At 46.3% G+C, this 15,931-nt stretch overlaps 1 protein-coding gene across 1 annotated transcript in view; it reads right to left on the reverse strand.

The window, feature by feature from the left end:
• The window catches only part of SHROOM4 (shroom family member 4), a gene marked incomplete at its 5' end in the record, with an annotated part of 223,651 nt that overhangs the window by 33,489 nt on the left and 174,231 nt on the right, over positions 1-15,931 (reverse strand). The window contains 2 exons of the mRNA XM_080795280.1: positions 5,358-5,419; positions 10,910-13,385. Coding sequence (XP_080651406.1) covers positions 5,358-5,419; positions 10,910-13,385 — 2,538 coding nt within the window. The remainder of the gene's footprint in view (positions 1-5,357; positions 5,420-10,909; positions 13,386-15,931) is intronic.

A 15,931-nucleotide genomic window follows, 5' to 3' on the forward strand; every position in this document is an offset into this window, starting at 1 on the left:
GCTAGCTCCCCTTTCTCACCTGCCCCAGCTCTGTCAATAACTTTCTCTGGGTCATCTGGAGCTCAGAATTATTCTTGACTTATTTCCTTTCTGTCCCAACTTCTAGTCATCAGTTCTCTGTGCTTTTCCCTCAGAAGGTGTCACTTACTTGTAAGCAAATCATTTGAACAGACAATTCACGTGAGAAACAATGCAAATATTCAATAAACACATGAAAACATTTCAAACTAAAATAATCAAAGGAAGCCAGTGAAATTTATCCTAGGTGCCATTTATACCTATTGCATTAGAAATATTTTCCACAGATGGAAAGATTTTGGGGAAACTAGTATCCTTATATATTGTTAACGTCAGTGTAAAACGGCTCCTGGGGAAACAGTTTGGTGAAATCTATCATGAACAAAAAGAATGTTCATATTGTTTCAACTAGTAATCCCAACTCTGGATAATTGTTTTTAATGAGATAATTCAAAATGACAAAAAGATTATAACTACTCGAAATTTTTCTGCAGCATTACTTTATAATAGCAAGAAATTAGAAACAACCTAATTATCCAACAATTTGAGAATGATTAAGTAAATTACAGCACATTAAGCTGGTGAAATATGCAGCCATTAAAATTCATAACTATTGAACAAGACTGTATATCAACATGAAAAATTGTTTACCAAGTGATGCTTAGTGATGGAAGAAAAAGAAGCAGGACACACAATCACATCTACATAGTTATTATAACTGTGCCAGAAAAAGTCTCTATACCTATAGATAAAAGCTGGTAGGGAAATGAAAACAATCAGAGTATTAGGGTGGTAGGATGAAGGCTACTTTTTCTTCTGTCTTTAATTTCCTGTAATATAGTTCTCCTAATAAACATTTTCTCCCCCAAATATCACACATATTTATCTAGCTCTTCTGCTTTGTTCCTGTTCCCAATCCAGAGCCATACTCATTCATGCCTGGATCATTGACCCTAGCTGCTCTTCTTCAACCTATCTAGGCTGCAAAGGCAGCCCAGTTGCCTCAAGTGCCACATCATTATCACATCACTTACCTTATTGATAACCTTCAATAGCTTCTGTATTTGTGGCCTACCTATCCTGGTCCAAACCTCACTATTCATTCCTTTTCTCTGCTGTTGCTCCTGCTACTGCTCCCCCTTCTTCATCTATATTGTCACAACTACCATTTACCGAAGGTTTACTGCACTGGGTTTTATTCTAAATGCTTTATGCATATTTGTCATTTAATCCTAGCAACAATCAGAGGAAGTAGGTACTCTAACCCCAGTTTACAAATAAGCAAACTGGGGTGCCTGGGTTGCGCAGTCAGTTAAGCATCTGTCTTCAGTTCAGGTCATGATCCCGGGGTCCTGGGATTGAGCCCCTCATCAGGCCCCTTGCTCGGTGGAGAGCCTTCTTCTCCCTCTCCCTCTGCCTGCCACTCCCCTGCTTGTGCTCTCTCTCTTGTTATCTCTCTATGTCAAATAAATAAATAAAAATTAAAAAAAAAAAAAACAAATAAGGAAGCTGATGGGGCAGAGACAGAGCACATATGTGTGAGAGACAGGGAGAGGAAAGGAGGACCAGCCACTTGCCAAGTTCGTACAGCTAGAGAAAATAAGAATCTGGATTTGAACCCAGACAGACTAATTCCAAGGCGAGAACTCTTAAGTTTATTTCTTCAACATACTCTGCTTAGCCCCTCTGGGCCTTTCCTCCTGTAGGTCCCAGTCTTCAGTTTCCTTACCCTCCAAAAAACTTAGAGAACAATTTATCATGTATTGGCCCCATACCACGTGCCGGATGCTTCTTATTTGAACCACTTATTTGACATTTTTCGTCTTATGGCAACTCATCTGAGTTAAGCAAGAGCTGGGTTTCAATCCTGGTTTGTCCCTTTAGTAGCTGTGAGACCTTCACTAAATTACTATAACTTCTCCGAACCTCATGTCCTTTATCCGAGTCAGTGGTTCTCAGGGTGTGACCCCAGGACCAGCAGCGTCAGCATCACCTGGTGGAGCTTGTTAGAAATGTAATTTTTTTTTTGGCTCCTTTCAGAGTTTGGCCATGTGGACATTGCTGCTATGAACACTGGGGTGCATGTGCCCCCTTTTTTTCCACTACATCTCTATCATTGGGGTGGGGAGCTGAGATGCCCTTCAACAGATGAATGGATAAAGATGTGGTCCCTATATACAAAGAAGTATTACTCAGCCATCAGAAAGGATGAATACCCACCATTTACATCAACATGGATGGAACTGGAGGGATTATGCTAAGTGAAATAAGTCAAGCAGAGAAAGGCAATTATCATATGGTTTCACTCATATGTGGAATGTAAGGAATAGCATGGAGGACATTAGGAGACGGAAGCGAAAAATGAAAGGGGTGATATCAGAGGGGGAGATGAACCATGAGAGACTATGGACTCTGGGAATCAAACTGAGGGTTTTGGAGGGGAGGGGGTTGGGGGGATGGGTGAGCCTGGTGGTGGGTATTAAGGAGGGCATGGACTGCATGGAGCACTGGGTGTTATATGCAAACAATGAATCATGGAACAGTACCTCCAAAACTAATGATGTACTGTATGGTGACTAACATAACATAGTAAAATTTAAAAATGAAAATGAAAATGAAAAATGAAAAAAAAGCAAATTTTGAGTTTCACTCCATAAGTACTGGCAGGGGTTGTGGGGGCAGGGGTGGAATCTACCTGTCTGTGTTTTAACAAGCCCTCCAGATGTTTCCAAAGCACATTCAAGTTTGAAAACCACTGCTGTAGTTAGAATAATACCAACCTGACAGAGTGGGGGGGCATATAAAACATAACATAATATGTATAACTTAGCTGGCAGCACATAGGTCGTTTTGTAAGTGGTAATTTATTATTACTGCTACTTAACTTTGTGTGGGTTAGTCTTCCTTTGCTCAAGCTGTGGGTGGACAGGCATTGTGCTTCCTGATGCTCTTTCTCTAACATTCCCTCTGCTTGCCTAGAAAAAGGCAGTACATACACTAGATTTTGAATAAAGTCCTCTTCCTTCACTGACTGATTGGTAAGAGAACCAGTATGGAGAGGCACTGTAGGTTAGTCTAGTGTCTCTATAAGTAGACTACCTGGGTCTAGTCAACTTACCAGACCTGTGGAACTTCAGGCAAATGAATTTACCTGTGTATGCTTCAGTTTCTTCTCTCCATCAAACAGAGAGTCTAATAATAACTATCCCTTAGGGTTATGATGATAAATACAGTTGACTTTTGAACAATGGGGGGCGGGGTAGGGACACCACCCCTCCTCTCCCATGCAGTTGAAAATCCATGTGTAAATTTTGACTTGGCAAAAACTTAACTGTTAATAGGTTACTGTGGATTGGAAGCCTTACTGATAACATGGTTAATTAGCCCATATTTTGTATGTTCTAGGTATTATATGCTATATTCTTATGATAATGTAAGCTAGGGAAAAAGAAGATGTTATTAAGAAAATCATAACAAAAATATATTCATAGTACCGTATTGTGTTCATTGGAAAAAAACCCATGATAAATGGCCTCATGCGATTCAAACCTGTGTCATTCAAGGGTCAGCTGTAAATATCTGTGAAGTGCTTTAAATGGTGCCTATAATACAGCACTGTGCTCAAGAAATGCTAGTTAGCATTATTATTTTTGTGTCATTTCACCCATTCAGTGGTGGAGGAGGCTGTTTCTTCAGTTGGTAAGCCAATGACAAATACCTCTTGACCAAATTCTCTGGGTCAGGCACTATGTTAGGCACAGAGGAGAAGTCTGAGGAGAAGTCTACAGCCAATACCAGGTCTCCTCTCTCGAAGGTTTCAGTCTAATATGGGAAACTCAGCAGACCTACCAGACTGAAATGATCTCTCCAAGGACATGTTAAAAGTCAGATCAGATCAGGGGATCTGATCAGCCATAGAGTCTCATAATATCCCCGCACAGGCCTCAGACTTCTGAGATATGCTGAGGGATCCCTTTGAAAAGTTTCCTTAGGGATCCTACTTGATGTAGTTTTAAGGGGAAAAGCATAAACTTTGGGGCCAGACAAACCTGGGTCCCAATCCTGGCTCCATTGCTAACTAGATGTGGGACCTCAGCTAAGTTACATAATCTCTCTGGACCTCATCTATGAAATGGGTAATAAAATGAACTGTTGTGGAGAATAAATGAGACTGTGAGTTAAAAAGGGTCCAGCCCAGTGACTGACACATTATTCATAAATGTTGGGTTCTTCCCTTTTTTTTTTTATCGCCAACCAGAAAACTGATATGTTTCTCAGTCTTTGGAGTCAAGAGAGAGCTCAAATTATTCCTGAATATCCCACCAAATCACAGGGGATAATGTAGACCCCCTCAGAAAGAACCCTGGGCTCTTCAGGGGTCAAGAGACCCATATTCTAGTCCTCTCCCTTAGTGCCCCCACATAGGTACGGCTAAGGGCATTCTTGCCTATTCCCCCTTCATTTCTAGAGTTTCACTTAAAGAATCAATATTATTTAGGGGTGTCTTGAATAATTTGGCTTGGAGAAGAACTGGCTAAAAGAATATATTAAGGAGTTTCACAAAAAAGAGGGTCCTGCCAGGCTGATGGAGAGCAGCCCAGAGAAAGTAACTGTCCACTCCTTATAGACACCTATGGCAGGCAGGCTCATCTCTGGGGAACATGAGTTTCAGGTGCCAGGTTCCCCACATTACAGGAGCAGACTCTACTCTGGGCATTTTTTTTTCTTTTAAAAGCTTTGCCCAAGAAACTCTTTTCCTTCTAGTCCAAGCCATATGTGCCGTTTGCAAAAATGTCCCTGCCTTCTTCCAGGAATTTTAATCTATTATTAGTACTACCTGCCCCTGGACTTTCAGGAGCAGATCTTAATTAAGTTCCCAGCGAGTACTAGAAAAAGATGATAGCTGAGCCCAAGAAACAAGTGCCTCCCACAACTGAGGCAAAGGCACAGTGGTAGCTGGACAGTCTTACCTCCTCTCTGTTCTCTCCAATTGCCCAATGGCTGCTGGGAAGGTGGGCATCGTTTATGCCTTCTTATCTATATTTCAGCATGATCTGCTCCCACATGTCCTTGTGCCTGGGCAGGCCTGCCGCAGGCCTCTGAGCTGGTGGGCCCAATGTCCTACAATAATGCCTGACTACTCCATGTTCCAAAGTGTCCTAGTGGTCTGTAGCCCAGCTGCCTGGGGGGCAGGCTAGATTACATCTATGGTACCAAGCTCTTGGTATGGACACCAGGCCGGGTTCCTCAAAGGAAACTAAGCAAACACAAGATCTTAGCAATTTCTATAGAAGCCTCAGAGACACCAACTCGCCCCAACTCCCTGAGTGATCACTTACCTCCCTAACTGGCTGGTCTTCCTGTTTCCTGTTATTGGTTTCCATTTGTCCCCAGGAAATTCCTGCAAGGCAAAATTCCGATAAGTGAGGGAACTCTGAGCAGACAGGTATCCAGATGGCCTCAAAAATGTGAAGAGGGCAGGAGCCCGTCCCTGGCCATGCCCCACCCCCCACTGGTTTCTTCTACTCTGGCACAGGGGCTAGAGAAACATGTACCTGGAGGGCTGCCTTTCTTGTAAGGAGGCCTGGTGAAGTGCTGGGGGCATGCAGAGACTAAAGAGAGCACTCGGGTACCTGGACCGTGTGCTCTAGAAACTGCATTTCCCTCTCTTTCTCCACTCCCCTCCCAAACCACCTTATAAACCAGTTTAGCACGTTTGCTGTTTGTTCTGGCCCTTGTGAAGGAGGTCTTTTTGTTTGTTCTGCCGGGTGAACCTGATCACTCCTCTTGCCTCTTCTAACATAGAAAGCATCTTCTTGGAAGCCCTGGCCCTTGAGGGAGCTTTGAGGCCCAAGGCTCCTGCCGCAACCTTCTCCCAGGGTGAGGCAGATGGAGAGGACACGCATACCCCTGTATTGCACGGGCTCTTCCTCCCCCTCCTCCTCCTCCTCCTCCCAGCACCACTGGCAGGGGCCTAGCGGGTTCATCTCTGGGGAGCATAATCGCCATGTGCCACATTCTCCACATTATGGGAGTACACGCTCTACCCTGGGCATTCTATCCTTTTTTTTTTTAAATATTCTATTTATTCATTTGACAGAGAGAGATCACAAGTAGGCAGAGGCAGGCAGAGAGAGGGGGGGGAAGCAGGCTCCCTGCTGAGCAGAGAGCCCGACGCGGGGCTCGATCCCAGGACCCCGAGATCATGACCCGAGCCGAAGGCAGAGGCCTAACCCACTGAGCCACCCAGGCGCCCAGGGCATTCTATCCTTAAGGGCTTTGCCAAAGCAATCCTTTACCCTGTAGCCAAGCTATAGGTGCCATTTGTAAAAAAATGACCTTTCCTTCCTACTCTAGCTCCAAACCTGATGCAAATTTGCCTCTGACATTCTCCCCAGTTTTGCATTCAGCATCCCTCTATCTAGCAACTCAGAGCTTAGCTCTTCAGGAATGCACAATTCTTCCTAAACCTCACTGATCTTCCAAATTCCCTCTTTTTCTAATGCTATTACTGGTCCTGTTCAAAGTTGTATTACCTTTGCCCCAGTAAAACAATAACAAAAATGAAAATTTACTCCCTTTTTGGGGTAAGATATTTGGTGTCAGTCATACCAGCCAAGACACTTATTAGCTGTGTTATATGAGGGAAGTTATGTCACCTCTCTGAACCTCAGCTTCCTATCTGGCAAAGACTGTGCTATCAAGCCTTGCCAGCTTCCCAGGAGTGAGAACAAAGTGGGATGTGCACAGAGGATGCCTAATAGCACTCAGCATGTAGGGGGCTGTAGATGTTAGAAGCCATGGAAAAGACGAGGTTTACAGCCTTCCCAAGACCAGAGTGGTCCCTGCCTGTACCTGTCATGTTAGAGCAGCTCTGACAACTTGTTAGACTTCAGGCTCTGCCTTGACGCCCTTCTGAGATGTCTCTGCCCTCAAAGACACTATTACTCATTCAGTCACAGTGGGAGCCAGGATTTCCTGTCCATGCCCTGTGGAAAATGCTCAGTAAATAGCAGTGGCCAAACCAAACAAAGTCCTGTCCCAATTCACAGCCTCCTTCTCAGCTCCTCAGCATACCACCTTCCTTTTTTTCCCTTGAGCCACTTAGATTGCCATAAATTGCCTGCCCTCTTTGAACCAACAAGGGAGTTATCCCCATGGCTTGTTGCAGATGGGGATGGCCTGCCGCCCCCTTTGGAAGCTGTATGGCCTGAAGGCATCCCACCATGCTGGAGAAGGCCTGGGCTTTTTCTGTCAGCTTATGGAGAGGCAGTATAGCCCAACGAGGAGCTTGGTTTCTGAAGCTAGAGGACATGGATTCAAATCCCACACCTGCCCTTCACTAGCTGGGTGACGTCAGGCCAAGTACCCAGCTGCTCTTTAGCCAACTTCCCCCAGCTATTTCACAGACAGATCATCATAATAACAGGACCTATTTCCTGACTGCTTTGAGGACTAACTTAGTACCTGGTGCACTGTGGCTACTCAAATGTTAGTTACTATGATGATGTCCAAGTTTGGGCTTTGCCACTTATTAGATGGTTGACCACTCTGAGCCTCAGCTTCCCTGGCTATGAAGTGGGGATCCTATTATAGCTTATCTCATACAACTGGTCATTTGAACTGGGGTGTCCTATCCCATACTGTCAGTTTTCCCTCTGTCTGGGGTTTGTATGTATGTGTGGTCAGGTGGCAGGGGTAGAAATGGGCAGGAAGTGGCTCCATGCATCTGAAAGCCTAGTGTCTAAGCAGACCTGCTGAGCTGGTCTAACAGGCACTGGGAGCCCAACGTGTCCCCCCTCCTTCAGAGTACAAAATGAGAGGCATGGTGTGGGCACACCTGCTGCTGCCAACCACTGTAACCTGCAGCTTTCACCTCCTTCCCTTATGGAGTTACTAGCTCTGGGCTGCCACTTCCGCAAGCCATCATCTCCTCTCTCCCAGCTTCAGCCCCCTTTCTCCACTGTCCACCTGCAGGACCTTCTTTCAGCAAGCATTTCAAGCTAAGCGAAAATCTCCCTTGATTTTAGGAGAAAATAACTCACACTTCAAAGATGATTACTATCCAGTAGTCACTGTTCTAAGGGTTTTACACATGTTTCATCATTTAATCCTCATAACCAACTTATGAAGTAGGTATTGTTACCTGTGTTTTTTTTTTTTTTTTCAGATGGAAAGCTGGGGGTTTGAACACAGGCAGTCTGATTCCCGCATCAGTGCCCTTTAACCATTATTTTATATTTCCTCTCCTCTTTGCTTCAACATTTCATTATAAATATTTTCAGGCATACATAAAAGTTGAACAAATTTATACAATTACCCATAAGTCTACCACTTAGATTTAACAATTAATACTTAACTAAAACTACCTCATCCCATCCCTATTCACTCCTCTATGCATCCACCAATCCATCTTACCTTCTCGATGTATTTTAAAGAAAGTGACAACTTTATCCCTAAAATTTGAAAACATGAAGGAAATAGAAAGATTTCTTGACAAATTAGCAATGCTCACTCAAGAAGAAACAGGTGACTGAAATAACCTCTATCTAGTAAAGAAATGGAATTTGTAGTTTAAAATCTTTCCACAAAGAAAACTCCAGGTCCTGATGGCTTTGATGATACATTCTATTAAACACTTAAGGGAGAAATAATACCAATTGTACGCAAACTCTTCTTGAAGATGGAAGAGGAGGGGCCACTTCCCAATGTATTTGGTAAGGCTGGCATATTGACATGAAAACCAGACAAGGACAACATAAGAAAACTCCAGACTAAAATCTCTGATTAACATAAACACAAAAATCCTTAAGAAAATATTTGCAAATCAAATCTAGTAACATATAAAAAAGATACTATGTCATGACCAAGTAGGATTTAATCTGGCAATGCTATCTGGTTCTTATTTCAAAAATCAATCAATTATCATTCACCATATCAGTTGAGTAAAACAGAAAACTATAGGACCATTTCAGTAGATATAGACAAAGTTTTTTTTTAAAGATTTTATTTATTTATTTGACAGAGAGAGAGATCACAAGTAGGCAGAGAGGCAGGCAGAGAGAGAGAGGGAAGTAGGCTCCCTGCTGAGCAGAGAGCCCGATGCGGGGCTCAATCCCAGGACTCTGGGATCATGACCTGAGCCGAAGGCAGAGGCTTTAAACTACTGAGCCTCCCAGGTGCCCTAGATGAAGTGTTTTTAAAAAAATGCAGGATCCATTCCTGATAAAGGTTCTCAGCAAACTAGATATGAAAAGGAACTTCCTCAATCTGCCAAAGGGCATCTACGAAAAATGTATAGCTCACATCAAACTTAATAGAGCAAGATTAGGAACAAAGCAACACTAGCCACACTTACCACTTCTACGAAACAGTGTACTAGAGGTCCTAGATGGTGCAGTAAGGCCCCCCCTTCCCCTAGAAAAGGCATACACAATGGAAATGAAGGTAAAAACCAGCTTCATTTGCAGATAACATGATTGTCTATGTAGAAAATCTTTTAAAACCTACCACAAAGCTACCAGAACTAATAAGTGAGTTTTGCAAGGTTGCAGGGTACAAGGCCAAAATACAGAATTAAATTATATTTCCATATAGCATTAACAGTGAATTTGAACTTGCTATTAAGAAAACAATACTATTTACAATAGCATCAAAACCATGAAATCCTAAGTATAAATAACAAAATACGTGCAACATTTGTATGCTGAACACTGTAAGTTGTGTACATCAATGTAGCTCAAAAATGTCAGCATATGTGTCATTAAATAAGGTTTGCTATTTGTTTATAATGTTTTTAGGCAAAATTTACCTCCAGTGAAATGCACAAGAATGCATACACCTGTGTAACTCAAATGCTTATCAAAATACAGAACGTAATCACCATGTGACAAAGTTCCCTCAGGCCTTTTCCCACTCAGTCTCTGTGGCACCTTCCGTAGGCAGCCACTGTTTTGAACTTGTTTCCCACCGAAGAGTTGTTCTAGAATGTTACATAAAAGGAATAGTATATGCTCTTTTGGTAAGGCTTCTTTCGCCGCTAAGGTTCCCTTTTTCAAAGAACATGTCTATAGAAATTTCATACACTGAGTCATTCATAAGTGTCTGCCTATGCAACAGCAGTTCGACACAGGGAAGCCACAGGGCAGGAATGTGGTAGGGAGTCAGCAAGGACATAGGGGATCCTCTCAGAAATACCCTGGGGGATGGTGGTGGCCTGTGTTGGGGTGGTAGGCTGTAACCAGGGTATAGCAACAACTAGTCTAGCCCTGGGTCTCTGACAAAGATAGGCTGGAGAAGGGCGTAAGATTTATTCTTTAGGAAACCAGAGCGATCAAATCTCTAAAAGCAGAACCCGGGGGACATGTGCAAAGTTTGCAGCTCCAAGGAGTTTGTGAGCAGGAAATGGAAGGGAGTAAGTGCTATTTTCTGTCAGACACTGGGCCTGTTTTGATCCTTACAACTGATCTATGAGGCAGCCATCATGTCTCCCCTCTTTAGAGATGAGGTAATAAGACTTTTCTCAGGATTGGCCATTTTGTGAGGCAAAAATTCCCCTTTATGCCCTTTCAAAATCATGCAATTGCAAGTTTGGGTGGTTGTACAACTTGCTCAAGGTCATTCAGATACCCATTTTCACAGTCCGGATATAAATCCCGGTTCTGTCCATTTTGTAAAGAAAAAAAATTTATTTTCACCTAACTCTCAAGATGGGTTCACTGCAGTTGTGGTGGCTGAGTGGCTCGCCCAGGGTTATGAAGCCACCCTCTGGCAAAGCCAGGGTCTGTACTGTTTCCAGGGATGGTAAGTGTGGTATTTTCCAAAGCTCTCCCTTGCTTTCTCCTCACCAAGAGAGTAAGGAAGCAAACCCATCCAAGAACCAAGGCCTCACCTGCACTGTGGGCTTCCTGGGTTTCCAGGTGGTGCCAGGTGCCAGGCTGCTGTCCTCAGGGCCACTGTGCTGGGGGTTATGATAGCACGCTGCACACCGGATGCACTGGTGGTGGTGGCATCGACAGCTGTAGCAGTTGGGCATCATGTTTCTCTTCCTCAGAGCCGGGCAGAGCTCTCCAGGACAATAAAGGCAAGGGTCATGGACTACGGCTCCCTGGATGCCACAGGAGTAAGAGCAGGTCCTGCGGTACTCAAAATCACTGCAGTGCAGTGGCTTGCAGCACATGGATTGTTCTAGACCTTTGCTTGCAAAACATTCAGAGTAGGTGGGAGTTTCTGACTGAAGGGGTGACAGGGAATGATACGATTGGTCTGGAGCACGATATGGCTGGTCTGCAGAATGGTAGGACTGGTCCATCGGATGGCGCCTCAGTTCCCTGTAGCTGGAGCTCATTGGCTGGAAGTTTTGGTCTATAGGTTTTGGTCTCTGGGTAAAAGTCTTACTGCTGTGAGTGGTTAAACCTGGCAAATGAGATGCAGAGAAGGATTTGCTGCTCTCTTCAAAGAACTTTCTTCTGTCTGCAAAGGGCAAAAGGATGGCTTCCTCCCCAGCTTGGGTAGCAGAAGCCTTCAATTCCTTGCTGTCACCTGGGTTAGGAGGGCCTTCCATGGCTAGTGCCACATGTGGCTGGAGGTTGTGCTCTGGAGACCACCGCCAGTGACCTCCACGAACTCTGCGGTGAACACTTGTTTTCTCAGAGTCTGACAAGGAGGGCTCAGATGATTTCCACCAGGTGTTCAGGCCCACGGAGGGCTGTCCAGGCCTCTGGGCAGGGCTTATTTGTCCCTCCAAGCCTGTCGATTCACGGTTCTCCGGGGCTTGGCTGAGGCACTCTGAAGACTGAGCCCTGAGGATCATGCTCTTGTTGAAGAGCTTATCTCTGGGGCTAGGTGGTTTTTTACATGAGGACAGAAGAGATGAGTTAGAGGCAGGAAGTGGAGTACTTTCTAGGGGCTCCTCGGTCTCCTCTACAGGCTCCTTAGTGTCACACAACTGCGACAAGGGGTTCTTGCTTTTCTGGAGCTGGGCCTTCCTCCTCTGGATTTCATTACGCAGATTGGTAGCAAAACGTTCACTCTTCCGCCGGTTTTGGATTGAGCGGCCCCGGGGCCCTCCATTCCGTCTACCACCCACCCGGCCACACTCCCCTTCTTCAGTGGCCTCTGTGCTGCCAGCTCCTTTAGTGGTTGAAGAACAGTCCCTGGCTTGTTGAACAAGGGAGCCAGAGGCAGACGGCTGCTGGCTGGCTAGGTCAATGCCTGCTCGGCACGCTCTGTTTGGGTCCTGGAAACCTTTCTCTGGAGAGTGTCCATCAGCCTCTCTGTGTGGCGAACTGCTTGGGCTCTGATGCCCTGAACCCAAGGGCCCATCATCCCGTTGCCTGGCCTTTCTTTCTTTGATGGGCTGGTCCTGGGCTCCTCCTGGAGGGGGACATGGACTTATCTTCCCTGTATGGCTGCTATGCAAAGGTGACAGAGTCCACTCATGGCCATCTTGCCCAGCTGGGAGCTCTGTGCCCTTGCTGCCCCTGGCATCAAGGTGCACGTGCTGTAAGTGGGATGCCAGCAGCTGTTCTGGGGCACTGTGGCGATGCCCGGTGAGTCCTGTGAGGTGTGGAGGGCTGCCAAAAGAAGAAGTCTTAGCTAGCTCTGCCGAAGCCTTGTTGAGCGGGCTGGAATCTACGCTGGAAGCTTTATCATACACTTTTGGGAATCCGACAGCTTTGCCTGAGGCCTCCATCAGTAGATGCTCAGAGTCCTGCTGGCTGGATTCAGGAACTTGGCTGAGCTCACAGTTCTGCTGGCCCTCGTTTGCCACTTGGTCTTGCCCACTGAGGCAGCAGAACCTGCTCGGGTTCCTTGGGGATAGCATGGTGTCTAAGCTCACTTTCTCCTTCTGCTGCGAGGAGTCCCCAGGCTCAGATGCCCTGCGCTGCTCTCCATTGAGGAGCTGGGCTCTGGAAGCCTGCAGACTATCTCGCCTCACTGGAGGCTGTGGCGGGCCTCTGGCAGCCTTGGCAGGCCCTGAGTGGTGGGCCTCTTGTGGGCGGGATGACAGCTGGGCGCTGGGAGTCAGGGGTCCCCCGGTGGTACGCCGGCTACCTCCTGAGGTCTCGGCCACACTGGGCCGGCCATTAGGGGCTTTTGTTGGCCCCAGGCCTTGCGTGAGGCAATCTGCAGAGCCCGGCTCCTCTGGCCTGAGGGAAAGGGCGCAGTCAGAGGCATTCGAGCTGGCGGAGAAGGAGCTATAAGCTGAGTCGCGCTGGTTGGGGTACATGTTCTGATCTATGGGCAAGAGGTGGCCCTCGTAGGTAGCTTGGCCTGGTTGCTCCAGGCTCTCCATGCTGCCGATGGAGCTACTTTTCTCAGTGCTGCAGTGGCGGGAGAGTGGGCACCACTGCACACACACGTCACTGCAAGACACAGGGCACACTAGTTAGTCAGGCAAATGACCAGATCCCTTTCCCACCTTGGCCAGCCCTGCCAGGGGAAAAGGCAGAGCAACCCAGAGGCACCAGGCCACAAATAAGAAGGGGATCAGACCACAAAGGAAGGAAGGGAAACAGCGAAAGATATAGACACGGGAGCACCACAGAGATGTGGTAAAAATGGGACACAAGACAACATAAGGGAGCAAGAGAGGGCAAGATCCCAAAGACTAAAAGTGTAAGAACTCCATTGGGGCTTATGTTCTGTTTCCCTGCCGCCAGTGAGTCTAGAATTGCTTTTGGCCTGTCACTATCCTTAGGGAGTCAGCATGTGGCTCTCTGCCAGGACAGACAATCATAGAATATTAGTATCAGAGAGTGGGCTCTAAAGGGTTGATTCAATTTCAGCCAGCACATTTTGTAAATCAGTGGCTGCTGAGTTTGGGTGCATGTCAGGGAGCTCAGGGAGGGCTTGTCCAAACACAGGTTCCTAGGCCCCATCCCCCCCCCAGTGCTACAACTGGGTGCATCCTGAGAATTTGTCCTTCTAACAAGTTCCCAGGTGAGGCTGGTACTCTTTGCTGGTCCAGAGACCACATTACTGAGAACCGCTGGAGTGAAGCAAGCCCTTGCAAAAGGAAGTGATTCTGAGGAGGTGATTTTTCTCATGATCACCCAGCTGTGGCTCATGACCCAGACAGGGCCAGAATTACGGCAACCCCCTGTTCTCTGCTCGATACTAATAAGTCTGACCATTTGCCAAGGGCCTACATTGTGCTAGGCACTTTACAATGTCTCATATCAAAATGAAGGGGAGACATTATTATCCCCACCTTACAGTCAAGAAAATAAGCTTAGCGAGGTAAACTGACTGGCTCATGAAAGTGCTAAAGAGGCAGAGCTGGAATTTGAACCCAAGCCTCTGTGAGTCCAACGTCTTAGCTCTTCTGCTATACTATTTGTTAAATGGGACGAATAAGGGGTGCCTGGGTGGCTCAGTCAGTTAAGCATCTGCCTTTGGCCCAGGTCATGATCGCAGGGTCCTGGGATCAAGCCCTGTGTTGGGTTCCCTGCTCACTGGGGAGTCTGCTTCTCCCTCTGCCCTTCTCCCTGCTCGTGTTCTCTTTCTCTCTCTCTCTCAAATAAATAAAGTCTTAAAAAATGGGACTAATAATAATGTCTGTATCAGAAGATTGCTTTGTGGGTGAAATCAGTTAATAAACGTAAAGCTCTTGTCACAGCCCGGGCACCTAGAAAAGGTTCAGTACGTGGTAGCTGCTGTTCTTTTGCTTTTTGTTTTAACTGCTATTGTTATCAGTGCCCTCTATACCACTAGTGCTGACGTGAGATTTGCCACCTACCCATCCCTTCCTCATCCCCACAGCAAAGCCAAACCAGGGAGACCAAGGAAGGGACGGGGAGCAGACACAATCTTGAATTTTAAGTACCATTTCCCATAAACAAAGCCAAAGTGAGCCAAGTCATGCCAGTAACTCCCTATGACTAGAACCCCAGAGGTCACAGACTGTTCTCAGAAAGGCCACAGTTCAGAAAGCCAGAACTGAGCAGTGGCAGGGGCCCACAAGACCCTCAGATCAGCCTTCCTTAATCCTTGCTCCCTGCTCACCCTTAGCCACTCTGCTCACTTGACCTCTGGGCTAAGAATCCATCGATTCCTTGTTGGCAGGGGAACCTGCCCCCCACCCTACTGCCTTTTCTGCTGCAAATAACCACACCCCTACTCAAACAGGAGTCAAGCTCAGAATATATTTCAGTGTATTCTTCCAGAACAAAACTGCCTCCATCTCTGCGCGGAGCCCTTGTCTTCTGATGCCAAATACAGTCATTGACTGGGGGCAAACTCAGTGCATGGCTTCTCTGAGCCTCAACACCAGAAATTCCTCCTGAGAGGGAAGATCTTGCTGTGGACGGGAAAGGTCAGCTTTGCTCACTCTGAGTTTTTGCAGAAAGAGTTCTCTGTCTCTTCTGGGCTGTTGTTTTCACAACAGGCAATACCAGGCCACTAAACTGAGAGATCCTCATGGCAAGTAGACCCTGTCATTCAGGGAGGTGCCCAGTCTGAAGGCTTTGGCTCTGTGACAGAGCTGATGAACTCTGGATGAGATCACCAGTGAGTCACTGTAGCTAGAGAAGAGGACCAGAACTGAGCTCCGGTTCCCTCCTGCATTAAGAGACTGGGATGGGGGTGTGGGGGGGAATGTGGAAGAATCAAGGGAAAATACATCAAAGGAGCAGCCACTGAAGTAGGATGAGAAGCAGGAGAGTGTGGTGTTTTGCAAGCCACATGAAGTAAGTATTTCAAGGAAATATTTTCTAGAAGGAAAGGGACTGTCCCAAAATCAAAGAGATTTAGCAGTAAGTGGCCAAGGCCTAGAACCCAGGGACTACAGAGTCCCACTCCATTTTCCATTATAGCGCTCTGGACTCTGCAACATCCAACAGGCACTAGAGCAGAAAAGGGGGCATGGCCATGTTGTCTACCCTCCAGCCCATCTTGAGGGGAAGGTTCT

This window comes from Martes martes (genome assembly GCF_963455335.1).
Source record: "Martes martes genome assembly, chromosome: X".
Taxonomy (NCBI): Eukaryota; Metazoa; Chordata; class Mammalia; order Carnivora; family Mustelidae; genus Martes; species Martes martes.